The following is a 14396-nucleotide window of genomic DNA, read 5'->3' on the forward strand; positions in this document are numbered from 1 at the left end:
ATAAACTACACACGCTCTGGGTCGTACAATAACATGGAGGACGAGCTTGTCCCCACAGTGCTAAAAAAAAAAAAATGCAACAACTGTTCAGGCGTTGCAGTCATTTAGAAATACCACAGATTTATTAACACCGTGCTCCAAGGTAATTTTTATGAGCTGTATGTTTACAGCCCGTGTCTCTTCCTGAAGCGCCGCTGTTTTCAAACACTTTGTCTCGTATGACGGATTCGAGTCTATGAGCTGTGTCTCTGCTCTGCTCGGCTTCCTCTGGGTGGAGAAACATAATAAGTAAATGTGCTTGTAATAGCACGTCATCTCATAATGGAAAAGACAGCTTACTTTACAGATTGCACAGATTCCCCTTTGCTGCGTAGAGTTTTGTGAGGAAGCCAGTAGGTGGGTTGTGGACAGTCAAAGCAGAGGAATTTGTACATTTGGTTATTTTTAGATCAGCTGATAGTGAGTGCAGTTATCTCATAGTCTATCATAGTAGTTTGTCTCATTCTGAGGACACTTCAGAGTCAGACTGAGATATCTGCACGCAAGATCCAGCCATGATATTGGACGGACATAGTCGGGGACAATATTTGAGTTGACTGTGGCATTTAAATCCTGGTCAAACAGTACTGAAGAGCCTGAAGTGTGCCAAGATAATATCCCCACAACCTTATGCCACCACTACCAGCAGCTTGAGCTTCTGCTCCAAGGCAGAATGCGAATGAAAGGTTGTCAGCGACAAATTGACAGGTGTATCTGATGTAGTGGCGGATGAATGCAAAGCCGAGGTTATCTCGAGAATCTCTCCTGTCATCAGTGAATTTTGTGAAAGTTTGTTTAACTTGTCACCTGGAATCTCATAGTTTTTGTATGGTCTGAGTAATCGCTTCAGGTGTTTGTGGCAGAAATAGATCAGTAGCCTCTTCTGTACGTATCAAAAATGGTCCAGAGCTACCCAAGTTAATAAAACTAACTGCTTTTCTTTATCTCTGTTTTTGTGTGGCTTACCTCGGCTTTCATGGGAATTAATCGGCCAGCTGTCTACCAAATGCATTTTGAAATAATCCAAGGTGTCAGAATTGTATTTTACAGCACCGTTCACGTGGCATTAGATTTGGAACAATCAGAATAAGGTATTTGTCCATTGGAGACTATTAGTTTCTGTAACTGACTTCATAATAAGCCATTAGTAATGTCAACCCATTTTGCTCTTACATCATCAAGCCAATTGTGTCCACACAACTGCTTTATAATGATTATTTTCTATTTTTACAGACCATTCTCTGTAATCGTTGTGAAGTATTCACCATATATGGACGGATAAATTGACAGAGTTGCTGTCATTTTCTCTGCTAGTTTCCTATTTGAGTTAGCACTTCAGGAGGGATACCAAATAAAGCAAATTTCAGTCTGAATAAGTGACAAACTATCAAAAAAAATATAGCTGTATTTATAGCAATGTCACTTACACCTTTTGTGCTTCCTATGACTTCATTTTGAAACACATAGTTGACCTTAGAAACAGAACAGGCGCTTTTTTTTTTTGCAAACAATTGACCACTTGGCTTTGGTAAATTCATGGTGATGAAAAACAAAAATCAGAATCGTGGCTATCAGGCTCTGTCACCTGGTGTTTTTATGTTTTTACGCATCTAATAAGCCATGGCTGTCAGATTAAGAAACGTTCACATCCTGTAATGTTTGGTGTTTTGGTGATGTGCTTAGTTTTTCTCAACATGTTTAGACTTTGACATTTCTGTTTACACTCGAAACAAAAGTCAGAACCTTACAAGGGATGACATCAAAAATCATACATGGATTTTAAGTCCCAGCGTTAGAGCTCTGGTTTCCTCACGGCAGTGACATACGTGAGCAAAGCAAAGGGAGGAAGGGTTTGGACACTTAAATTAAAGCTTACACCTCAAACAAAATAAGCTCCTCAGATAAGTTCACGTACATAAACACTTCGTCGGGCTTATTAGCGAGTGAAAGGACACGCTGTATTGTCCTGCTTCCCAGAATCAGCCAACACGCACCTTCTGACTCATGTGGGGAAGCCACACGGCAGACTTGGCCTGCGTTCAGGATGCAGGACGCCCCCACTGCTGACCTTTGTGAAAAGAGTAAGTCACTTAAATAGCTACGACTTACTAATTACCCTTCGCTTCCTGTGCGTTGCATGATTAAGAGAATCAGCGAAGTGTCATAAAGTCGAGAGACATTATGTCAAACTTACTGACTCAGAATACATTTTTACCTGTACTTTTCCCTTCACATATTTGTTAGAGTTTGAATGTTTCTGTTCACTGTTCCTGTGACCCACTGTAATCTTTCCAAAAATATGTCGAAAATGAATTTTTCCGCAGTTGATTCTCAAAGCAACAAAAGCTTGAGTAAAAATAATGGTGTCATGGTATTTGCAGCAACAAATGGCATTTTACCAAGTAAGTTATAGTGATTTTCATAACAAATCAGCAATAGATATCGTTGCTGCTGCTAAGATATTTCATTGTTTCTTATAGTTATATGTCCTATAATATGTCCATTTTGTTTTTCAGTCTGTTTTCTGACCACAACATAGAATGGAGCCCATGTTTGTAAAAAGTTTCATTTGGTATACTTCTTCAGCGATATATCTAAAACATTTGATACGGCTTTGCTGAATCTTAGCTAAGCGTTTGACAAAGTTGATCTGAAAAATACTGACAGAATTAAGGTACTAAATCTGTTCAGATTTTATTTGGAAGACCAGGACTGGTTTGTACATAAGTGGTGTTAGATGAACTCAGAGATTCACACAAATTCTGTTGGTTTTAGCTTTGCTCCTTCATTTTATTCCTGGCTAATTGTATGAAATATTGCGCAATTTTACTCTCTATATATTATCTCAAGTATAACAAGTGGCTGTCGCCTGGTTTAGTGAGGGATTTGTGGTGCTACTTTTGTTTCTGCGGCATGACTGTTCATGTTCTTCGTGGCCACAAATATTTCCAAAAACCTAAATTTGTCTTGTCAGAAAGAGAAAAGTGAAGTGTCCTTTCTCTGTCATGGTATGAAAACATAACGTTTTCCAATTTTGAAATTGTAATTTCTTAAAACGCGTGCCTTGCTAACTGGGTAAAAAGCCAAGTTTATTTTTTTATTTAATTTTTTTTTATGAGGGGGGCAGCTTATTTTGCATCTTTTCTAATCCAGAACATACCGATTGCCACAGTTCTGTGGATCATCTGCTTTGGCCTTAGCTGGGCAGTGGAAGCCCTCTGAGCTCCACAGTGTTTAGATGCTTGACCTCAGAAATGTTGATTACTCTGGGACTCCACAACAGTGATGTCAGATATGAGGCCATGCTGCTCAGACCACCAGGCAGCTGCTGAGCAGTCTAAAGAAAGAGGGGGTTCCCTTGGAGACCAAGGCCAGCATTACAGTGTTTGCTCGGTTGGAGGGTGATGTAAGAGAGCTGTAAGGGCTTAGTGTGTGCTCACAAGCATATACATGCTGACCTGCGTAGTCTGGGCTGCGCGCTCCCTTCAATCATTGCAACAAAAATAAAACTGCAGTGTAAATCTTAAAGAGTTTAGCTCCACTTCTTTTTTTTTTTTGGGTGGTTCTGAAATTCCAGGGATGTCCTTTTTAGAGTGGTGTTTCATGCTTCGACAAAAGTGAGAAACCTTATCCTACTGGCTGATTCTCATCCACGAGAAATGCGTTGCAACGTTCGCAAGGTTTGTTCTACACAGTCCTGTCACTCGCGTACGTGTGGCTGCTGAGCAACAAGCACAGGAGGAGCACTATTTAGTGTTTGATCTTCAACAAGCGGGGCTGTCACGCTGCCCGCTTGTGTGGAGAACTGGGCTGGCGATCAGTGGGCACCTCCAGCTCGGCATCATGCTGTGCAGAGGGCCGAAGCAGATGGACCATCTGGTGACTGGCAGCAGAAGGACAGAGGCTTGCTTGTGTGTGACTGTCTGTGTGTGTGTGTGTGTGTGTGTGTGTGTGTGTGTGTGTGTGTGTGTGTAGGAGATCGACAGACTGGGCGGCATGGTGTTGGAAGACCACCTGTCATGTTCTTCGTCTCTTCCATGCGTGGTCAGTGGCAGCAGACAAACAAGCACAGGCAAATTCAGATATTCGTAATGAAGATATCAGATTTCCATTTTTTTTCTCCGCACTGTGAAACTTGTCGCCAGGAGACGTCTTATTTATTATCTTCACGTTGAATCCTGAATCCATTTTTGGCCAGTCAAGTGTCATTTCTCGTACGATGTTTATTCTTGTAACGTTTTTAGCATCCGAGACATCCGGCCTGTGTTTCATCTGTAAATTGCTCTCATGCCCGTTTTTCTTGTGGTTGTGAAAAGTTTTCTCGCTAATCCAATAAGAGGAAAAAGTGTGTATGTTTCCACTGACGAGGAGAACCATTTTTCTGCCGTGAGTGTTAGGGACAAGTGGTATTTTCTGTACACAGACTTAAAGGATTCAAAACACTTAAGAAAGCCAGCCTATTTCGAGAAGCTGAACATGCCCGTATAAAGTGAAGAACCACTTACCTTTTACTCATATTTACCAGATAATTTGTCTCTTATGAAGTTTTTATCAGCTTTATTTTTTTCCCCATCATTATTCACTGCAATTAAATTAATGTAGACTGCAATATAAAGTAACATTTTTACAAGAATGACCAATGACTGCTGGACAAAAGCTCCACAACCTTGCAAGGACAAGCAAAGTTTAGACAATAGATGCTACTAGATGGATGGATGTCTTTTGTTAATGCAGGTAATAAACATCTGTGTGATATGAATTTATGTGTGGTGCATAAATAATTTTGTAAGAAAATTTAGTGCAAAATGACCAAAACTGTGCAAGTATGGCAAGGAGGTCGAATGTCTGCTTCATACGAGTTCACTGAAGCGATTGCTCCACACACTGGAAGCCAGAAAACGAGCTTGATTTGTGCAAGGGAAACAAGACAAAACGTTTAAATGCAAAAGTAAGTCAATATTGAAATTATATGCATTCCTAGAAAGGGTGCAAAAAACACCTTTTGAGCGATACGCATATTTGACTTGTTTAGTATCCCGTTATATTTTACCAAAACAATTAAGATTTAGATATTTATATATATATATATATATATATATATATATATATATATATATATATATATATATATATATATATATCATCCAGTTGCTTCTAACGAGATGCCAGAGAATCTGAAGGAGTGGCCAAAGGATGGAGTAACACATGGTGGTTCTCCCCCCACCTGTTTCTCTGTGTCTGAAATTAGACTAGTTTACCCTACTAGTGTTTGAACAAAAGAAAAAATGCAGCTGTTTGGAAATATATTCATCTGTGAACTGTCATGACGAAAACATGAACAATCACGGATCAAAATCAGGGATCAAAACGAGTCATAAGGAAAGGTGAAGTGTTTGTAGGTACATGGCATGAAAGTGCGTCGCCAGGCCGTTACGTGGGAGACTGATGTCAGCATTTGGATTATTTACAAATGTCCTTCTGTTTGCTGGTTGGTCCGGTTCAAATTCAACTGGAGTAATCAAGCTCAATGGGACAAATTGTAGACGAAGCATTGAAGGGTAATGAGAATCTAGTGGAACTGCATAGGAAGACAATGGTCTGGATAGAGTAAATCCAGTAAAACAAGCTGATATTTGCTGGTTATTTAGCCAAGCTACTCAGGTAGGAGGACACTCTGTCTCTGTCTCTGAATTGGACTGGGAGTTCAAAAATTGGGCATCAAACACTCGCGCAGCAACTTAACCTGTTTTACTCAAGGGGCCCTAACACTCTGTCTGAAACCACACACACATAAGTTGCTGTAAACCTGTGTGTTTTTCAAAAAAACAGCTACCTCTCTGGCCTTTGTCCACCAAACCAGTTCCACAGCTTACCTGCTGCTAGAGCTTACTAAGCACCAGTTCTTTCTGTGTCCTATGAGGTACATTTTGGCCATAGCACCAAAATGTGGCAATCCCAGACAGTCCAAGATGCTGATTTGCTAAAGGAACAAAACCCAAACATCTTATATTAAGAGCTTTGGGCGGGATCATGGGGAAGAGCAGCCAATCGCAACCTTGTGAGCAACATATTTTAAAACTCCAAAGTTTAGTTAGAATTATTTTTGGTCAAACTAAACATTTTTAAAAACTATAAAACACAACGCTACAAAAATGTTGGCTTTGTCACAATGACGTGGTTCTGACTTGACTCTCGGGGTGGTGGCAAAAACAAACCAGTTCTTTCTCAGAACCGGTTAAGAACTGGTTCCAGCACCAGCACTGGTTAGGAGCCGGAACACCTCTGGTGGAAAAACACCAGCAGCTCAGTTCTAAAAATTCTCATTTTGACTTCATTTAAAGAACCTCTGGCCTTTTTCGTTGTAAAGTTAGCGCTGGCATAAGCAGATGTGTTGGCTAGTGATGGCTTTAAAGATTGAATTTTCTCGCCGGTATTTGTTCATGGTGTCACATATGACCTCATGAATGCAAATTAAAAATATATTTAGATTGGTGTTAGGTCTAAGCTTACTCTATTTGCTGTACACAAGTATGCAGAAAGCCTTTTTAGGGTAATTGATAGATATTGTAATGGGGACTATATGTGCTCATAACCACAGTGTTGCACTGTGGAGCAGCTGGTTTTTTTTTTTTGTTTTTTTTAAAGTTCATGTTCCCCTTTTCTATTTCTGCTCTTGAATAACAAACAAATATGTTCCTCAGCATTTGAGTGAATCTTATCTATGAGGCCTCTCTTAGGGCACAGTCATTACCTCCGAGAATAGTAGGCATTTTACTAAATCTCTTGCTATAAACTAGAAATGTATGAAAGGTATTTGGGTCAAGTAGAGCAGAACATTAATGATTCAGCATTCTTCCTTTGTCATCGATGAAAAGCGTCGTCTTCAGAGCTAGATAATTCTTCCTATATGTTATGTTCCTTTTTTTTTTGGTGTGTGTCACCTAATCAAAGCGCTGATTTTATTCTTTGAAAGCTTATGCCCTTAACCTGAGGCAGGTTTTTCTCCTGTACTCCCAAAGGCTGCATCATGGCATTTAGGCGGTATGCGCCTCTGTCATTAAACAGAAGGAATTCCCTCAATGAGGCTCTCTTGCAGTTTGGACAGAGGCAATAAAGATACGTGCGTTACCAGCCGGCATCAAACGCAGCTCTTGACCGCCGCGTTGTTGTTTTTTTTCATGAAAGGATATGCCAGTCTCAGGAGAGCAGGTTAGAGAAAAGATTAAATAAATAACACCAGCGTCGAGAGCAATTTAGGAAATAAAACCTTTGTGTTGGTACCACCACCTGCGTCCTGTTTAGTCATTGTTTTTGTGTAATCACAGAAATATTACGCGGCTAGCTTAAGGAGAAATGCCCCAGTTTCACGGATGTTGAAAACCTGTTTTTTTTCCCCTTTGTCTCAGGGTGAAGTCTTCGTTTTCAGAGAGAAGTTGAGCTCTGTGCTCAAGTTCAACAGGGCCACTTCCTGATGATGACAGTAAACATGGGTAAGTTGCTTTTGAAAGCAGGTTGCTCTATGTGCGTTCATATAGAAACTTCTACTTCCACACATAAAACACACCCATCCTCTACGCTTCCTCTGGCAGGAACAGCACAGATAGGAGCAATACAAAAAGGAGCAAAGTTATATTTAAAAAAAAAAAAAAAGGAAGTGAGATAAGTAATATTATAATTTGGAAATGTTGGATGTATACCTTTATTTATCTTTAAACCAACCACATCTGAAGATTAGCAAACTTGATTAACAAAGATTTCTGAAAAAAATAAAAATAAAATAAAAATAGCAGTCAGTAGTTAAAGTTATTTGCTTCAGAGCTGTTTCTATTATGATCCTAAACAAGTGTTGCTTTGTTTCCGCTACAGATGACGGTCTCCAGAATGGACCTGGACAGCACAGGAACACACAAGGTAATGAAGCACTGCTGCTTAAATTAGAGAAATGTGGGGAAATGTAGTTTTTTATTAACATAAATAACACGTAATATAAATCTAATAAGCAGTCAAAGAAAGAGAATTAAAAAACGGGAAACTATAATGACGCTTATCTTTTAGAGTCATTACCTGATGTAAAACACACATAAACAAATAAAAATTCTTCATTTCCATGCACTCTACTGAGACATCCTTCCCCTTTTTTGATTATTATTTTATTGCAATATGCATTACTGAACGCAAAGATGCCAAAGCCGACTGGGTGTGATTACATAAAGACGTTATGTAACAACATGGTGCTCCTTGCCATTGCAAGGAATTACTTCCGGTAACAGGTCTTTGTTGACCACAGCTAAAGGAGCAGAGGAAGCTAAGTAGCAGTTTTATGCATCCACCTGACTGCATGCACAATATCTAAACACATCAATATTAAAAGAAAATGTCATGCAATGTGTAGATTTGGTCGAGTCATTGATCAAAAACTGGACTTTTGGGACAAGCCTTGTGCAAACATTGCTTGCACAGCTATTGTTACACACCTACAATCCCCAGGATGACATCAGAGCTATTACTCCTGGTGAAAGATTAACTCTAAACGCTTAAACATTACATCCATTAGGTCTTAAATGGACTGTGCTTCGTTTTTTTTTCTTACGGCAAACTGAGCAGAGACTGGTGTTTACAGTGGGCCTCGCTGGCGTGTGTGTGCTTCTGAGCGCGTGTTGTGCGTCAGAGATTGGACCTGGCTGCTGCCGGGGAGTGAGGACACGTTTTGGCTCCGGCTGCTAATCCCGCCGGATGCCTTTGCCATGATGTGTCTCTCTGCTCAAGGAAATCCCCTCAATGTCTTTCCAGGCAGTTTGCCTCAGTCTTCACAGCCTTCCTGGTCTGTGCACAGCACTGATTTGCGAGTAGTAACTCTTAAAACTAGAGGCTGTTCTCCAAACAGACTGAAGGTAAAAATGCGAGCCCGCGTGTTTGGTTTGCTTGAGCAGCAGTTGCAAGCAGACGCCTCCTTTTATGTTGACTGTCTCGGACAGCGGTTCCTGCCACTTTCACGGTTTCCACCTTTAATCCTTAGAAAAGGGGAGGGGAAAAAAAACAAACAAAAAAAAAAGATGCAGTGATGATGCAATGTCCTGTAATCAGTCTCCATTGTGCAACTTTTGCTCACTCTCCCGGGCTTCCTGGAATCCCCCCCCCCATGTTCTTTTGTGGGTCGCATTTTACCCAAGACCGAAGGGGGGAACTCGGGAAACGAACTGCAGGTATCCCAAACTGTTCGGATCCAAATCCTTGGTCGCACTCGCTCTGCCTCAGGAGTTTTTGTGCAGGCAGTTTCTGAGTCACTGACAGTGTTGGTGTGGCTTCCCACCGCGCTGGCGGTTAGCCTTGGCTGGCCTCTACCTTGGCGAGTGGCCGTGAATCAGGCCCGAGTGAGGTAATAATTTCATTTATAGACCGGCTCTGTTCACCACCACGCATTTCTCACACACACCGACTGCTCCCCCCCACCCCCCTGCACCCGTCGGCCGCCTGCTCTCCCCACGTTGCCATTATCCACAGGCAACAAACCAAGCCTCCTACACAGAAACACACAATCCGTACACACTTGCGGGACTGTGTTTGTTTTGTATCCTTGACTGCGAGGGCTTCGGGTTGCCTGGAGCTCAACAAATCACTAGAGAGACGCTGTGATAGGTTTTCTGTTTAAAAATGTTTTGTTTAATGCATATAAGACGTATTCATACAGTATATTGATAAATGATGAAGAAATTGGTTGCGGCCCATCATTATGAAAAATGCTTCATAACAGAATAGGCACAAAACAAATCTGTCTTGTACAGCGCCCTAACAAAAGTATTAACACTTTTGTCTCATTTTGACACTTTAAAATCCACAAATAGCCCAGTCATGATAAATATGTTATTCCACATGTTTTGCAAATAATTTAAAAAGTATTCACATTCAGCCCTCCAAGTTAGTCTTTAGAATACAAATTGCTGCATTTACAGATTTTGAGGAACTTCCCTGCCAGCTTTTCCAAAAGAGCTTTGGAAACCAATTTTCAACTCGTGGCACAGATTTAGAATTAGATTCTGCTCTGGACTTTGACTGGGCCATTCTGAAACATGGTTTTATCTAAAGCAGATCTCTGGTTAGACTTCAACCGGAGTGAAGAAGCGATAGGTTAAGGTCTTAAAGCGTATTTTATTGCTTTGTTGTGTATTTTCCTACTGACAGAAGTCGTTCATTCTAGAAAAAAAAGATGGCAACCATAATATTTGTTCTGCAGTTAGAGTGGCAAGGGGAAGAAAAAAAAAATACAAAAGCACAAAAAAACAAACAAACAGTTTTTCCTTGAGTCAGTCAGAAATCCATGAATTTCCTGTATGGAGTAATAAACCAGTTTTGCCTGCTTGGACTCAGAGCAGTGATTCAGTTCCTTCCTGTTCGGACAGGCCGGACCGAGCTGTTAGTCATTCACCTCTGTCGACGCCACAGATTGTTATAACTACCTCTGCCTCCTGTGTTTGTATCAAGAATAAAGCTTCGGCGTGAAGCCCTGCACATTTTTGCTTGTAGAAGCATGGGACTTCTGTACACGTCTGATCACCTTTCTTTCTTTTAGAAGACTCAGGGAGGAAGACGCTGGTGGTGGTCTGTCTGTGTCAAAATCGGAGTTGTTTACACAAATAAATACCTGTAGGATAAAGTTTTCTGCTACAGGACAAACAAAAAAACAAAAAACTGGGCAACTTTTCAGCAAGACAGGAAAAGCATATTGTTCCCACTTTGTTATTTTTAGTGCCCTGACTTAATAAAGCCACAAGTATTTAACTGGGTAATTACACCATATTTTGCCGGATTTACCGCCATTTGCTCTAAGAATACCAGTCCACCCCCTTGCACTGTTTCCACTATTTGCACTGGAGTTGAGATATGATGGGTGGAACTTTTCTTATCGCTCTGCATTATTTAGTTTGCCTCCAAGTGAAGGGAGTGCGCTGTGCAGCGGAGAGCTGTGGGTCGTTTCGTACCTCACTCCAGCTGCCGTGTGGGGATGGGCACAGAAAAAAATAATAATAATAATGATACGGCACTTCTACTTGTTTGGCTGAGGGGGATCGATGCCTGTTCATGTTAGCTACCCCAGCCTCAAAGATTTATAGATCAGGGTTGAAAGGTTAGAGTTTCCTGGAGAGCGACCAGGCAGAGCCATTTTCTTGAGAAATCTGGATTGAGTGAAACTCTGCTGACCTACAAACAAAGCAGGACACAATTCAGTGACGTACATCCAAGCATTTCTTGTTAAGAATTAATTTGAGCTCAATTAATCAATGAGGAAAAACTCCCGCATTAATATACGTATTTGTATACAATAAAAAAAAAAATTACAACTAGTTTTCACTCCTGCTTTCAGTCCTTTGAGATCAAGGTTGGAGCTTACAGAGAAAAACATCTTTAATTATTAGTCTTGACACCATCTACATTGTCCAAAGTCCTGGATGTTCTTTTATGCTCTCTTCTCTTCAGCTCATCCCACTGCTTTTCTTTAGGACTTATGTCTGGGAACCGGAATGGCCCAGGGATAATGTTCATTTCCTCTTAATACCAACAGGACAGAGCAAACTGTCTTGCCGTGCGATTTATGTTCATTTTTTGCATCCGATAGCACACCAACACTTAATTATTAGCTGATATTTACAGACAAAGCTATTTTGGAAAAAGTTCAGGATGCATTTAATCAGTGCTGTTAAATAAACAAATATTAATTTCTATTTAAAAAGTAATTTCAGCATCTCTGTTGTGTAATTGATTGGACTTTATCTCAGTTTATCTTTTAAGAACGAGAAAGATTTTTGCCACACTTTTTTTTTTGTGAATCTATTTATAGTGTTTTTTTTTATTTGTTTTTTTTTTTTTTTTTGCAACCTTCTTGGTTTATTTTGTAATTGTAACAGCAGAAGCATTCCAAAAGGCACTCAGGAAGACATTTTCAGTTTCTGCGTGTGTGGAAACTCGGGATGTGAGTTTATTTAGACATTCGCTTTTATTCAGTCATGGCAGGCTGCTTCTAGTCCCTCTGAGATGCGAGCAGAGAAAGTCACACCGATGCATCTGCAGCTCCATCCCTGTCAAAGGGTTGTCCCCCTGACCTCGGGGTGAACCCAGCGGACCGACCTGCTGCCAGCGAACAGCCGGCCGCACGGATGGAGCGGGATCGAATTTCACCTCTGCTGCCTGCGTTAGCCGGTTCTCCAGACGTCCCCAGTGGTCTCCTCAAGCGCATTTCTTTCTATCTGAAAGAATGCGGTCTTTCCTGCAGGTGCTGTTTTGTCTCACACACCTGGCCTGCTTTCTGCGTGGGAAAAAAAAAATGTGTGTGCGCATTTTGGCCACGAATGCGCTCATCACTCATTCATCCAGCAGGCAGGCTCGAGTGGAGGGTCAACCTCCTCTTCTTTATACCGTAGACACGGCTCGGATAATCGCTTCCATTAACGCCTCTTGATATGGTAATGCCTGACACTCTCGTCTGCAGGAATATCTCCTCTACTCGAGGGAGCGCGCGTGTGTTTATGTGGCAGAAGAGAGATGTCGGGAGCAGAATTTTTTTTCTTCCCATTTTACTTTCATTTTAAGTGTAAATAATATTCGCCTTCAGTTTTAAGCTGTCACCCGTTTTTTGTTCTATTTGCCTGAAAAAAGTTGCTGCCATTCAGAAAGGGAAAAACTCAGAACCTAACAGCCTTGTGCAACAGAAACTCACGCAATAGATATACTCTGTGCATTATTAAACATTATTGACTCATCAGTAGCAGCGCTGAAAGCACCCACTTAATAAAGATCCCTCTGTTGGAGTGCAAGCGATTGAGATGCATGTGTGAGTTAAAAGAAAGAAAAAAAAATTAGCAAACAACCACTGGAATTTTCCCACTAGTGGAAACTCGACAGATGGTGTAAGAACAGGAAGTAGCAGCCCAGGTGTTGCCTCATAAGTGTGGTCTGAAGCAACACAAGCTGCAGCTTTAACTGCATGAGAGTCGTTCAAATCAAACTGTTAAAATAATAATTAAAAAAAAGCCTCCGTGTGGACGCTAATTTCATGACTCATTTCTGTAAAATAAAACTTAAATTGTGTCTGTTTCGTTTTTTTTTTTTTTTTTTTTTTTTTTTTTATGCGTCTTCTGGCTGCAGATGACGAGGAGGCGCTCAACTCCATCATGCAGGACCTGGCCGCTTTGGGTCGCTACTCCAGCCACAAGCACAAAAACAGAACCTTACTCTACAAACAGGTACACATCACATCTGAATGCATTCATATCTCATCCGCTACTGCAGCTGTAACATTCACGTCGTCCAGAATGTCTGACCGGCTTAAGTATAATTGTGTCCAAATGCAGCTTCACTTGTTACAAAACTAACTAGGAAGTCGTGGAAAATACTAATTAACATGTACAAACTTTAGATTTTACAGATGAGTTTCTATAACTGCAACAAAGTATTCTAGAAACAGGTTCAGTTTATAAATAATGTTCGCATATTAACTGAATTGTACAAAAAATTATTTTGGCTAATAAAGCTCACAGCTGATGGTTTAGTGTTTTATTCGTCTAATATTCTATCATTCAGACATAAATATTTCTTGAAAATAAAGTGTTTTTTTTTTTACATTGATTCATAATTTTAAAAGCTTTTAAATATAAAAAAAAATGCATATTTTACTGCTTCTTGCTTTTGTACCTTCTTAAACTTGACTTACTGAACTGAGACAACAGAAACAGAAGATTAAGCTTCAAAGTGATGATTTAATTTGATCCAGATAAAGAAAAAGTATTGACTATTAAAATATCTCCTGAAGTTAAATCTGACTGTTATCCTTTTTTCAATAGCAATTTATTAACTCGTTCCTTTCACCTTGACCGGCGTTCTGGGTTTACTCACAGAACCTCAGCCAGTCTGTCGTCAGGATTTATTTTTCTGGACTGGGACGTTGTTTGCTGCCAAAGTCAGGTAAAGGTTGTAGTAAAAAGGTGCGTGCTCAAACGAATGAGCTTATTGCGATTGAGAATGAGTTTCATTCGAGATGAAAAAAAAATAAAATAAAAAATCAACTCAGTAAATGCAGGATTGGTGAATGAAAGCAGTGCTGGGTTTCATGTTGCTCCGAGAAGTTGCCCTCTTCACGCGTTTGTTCCCCCCGTCCGTGGAATGATAATTGGCGAATCCTCTTAAAGCGGCAGTGTTTATGAGGAGACGTAAACAAGCTGGTGAGGAGCGGAGAGAGTTTCCGCCCGGACAGCGGCTCTCCTCTGTGAGAAGGGGTAAACTCGCCCACTATGCCCCCCCTCTCCCAGCTACCCCTTCCTCCTAATTTTCACCCAATCTCCTGCGCTGATATGATGACAGCGTTAGTT

General features: G+C 40.6%; 1 protein-coding gene across 1 annotated transcript in view; it reads left to right on the forward strand.

The window, feature by feature from the left end:
- map3k22 (mitogen-activated protein kinase kinase kinase 22) overlaps positions 1-14396 on the forward strand; it is a 42127-nt gene that overhangs the window by 3982 nt on the left and 23749 nt on the right. The window contains exons 2-4 of the mRNA XM_007555550.2: positions 7446-7529; positions 7906-7950; positions 13177-13274. Of these exons, the coding sequence (XP_007555612.1) occupies positions 7511-7529; positions 7906-7950; positions 13177-13274 (162 nt within the window). The 5' untranslated portion in view covers positions 7446-7510. The remainder of the gene's footprint in view (positions 1-7445; positions 7530-7905; positions 7951-13176; positions 13275-14396) is intronic.

This window comes from Poecilia formosa, unplaced genomic scaffold (assembly GCF_000485575.1).
Source record: "Poecilia formosa unplaced genomic scaffold, Poecilia_formosa-5.1.2 Scaffold71, whole genome shotgun sequence".
Taxonomy (NCBI): Eukaryota; Metazoa; Chordata; class Actinopteri; order Cyprinodontiformes; family Poeciliidae; genus Poecilia; species Poecilia formosa.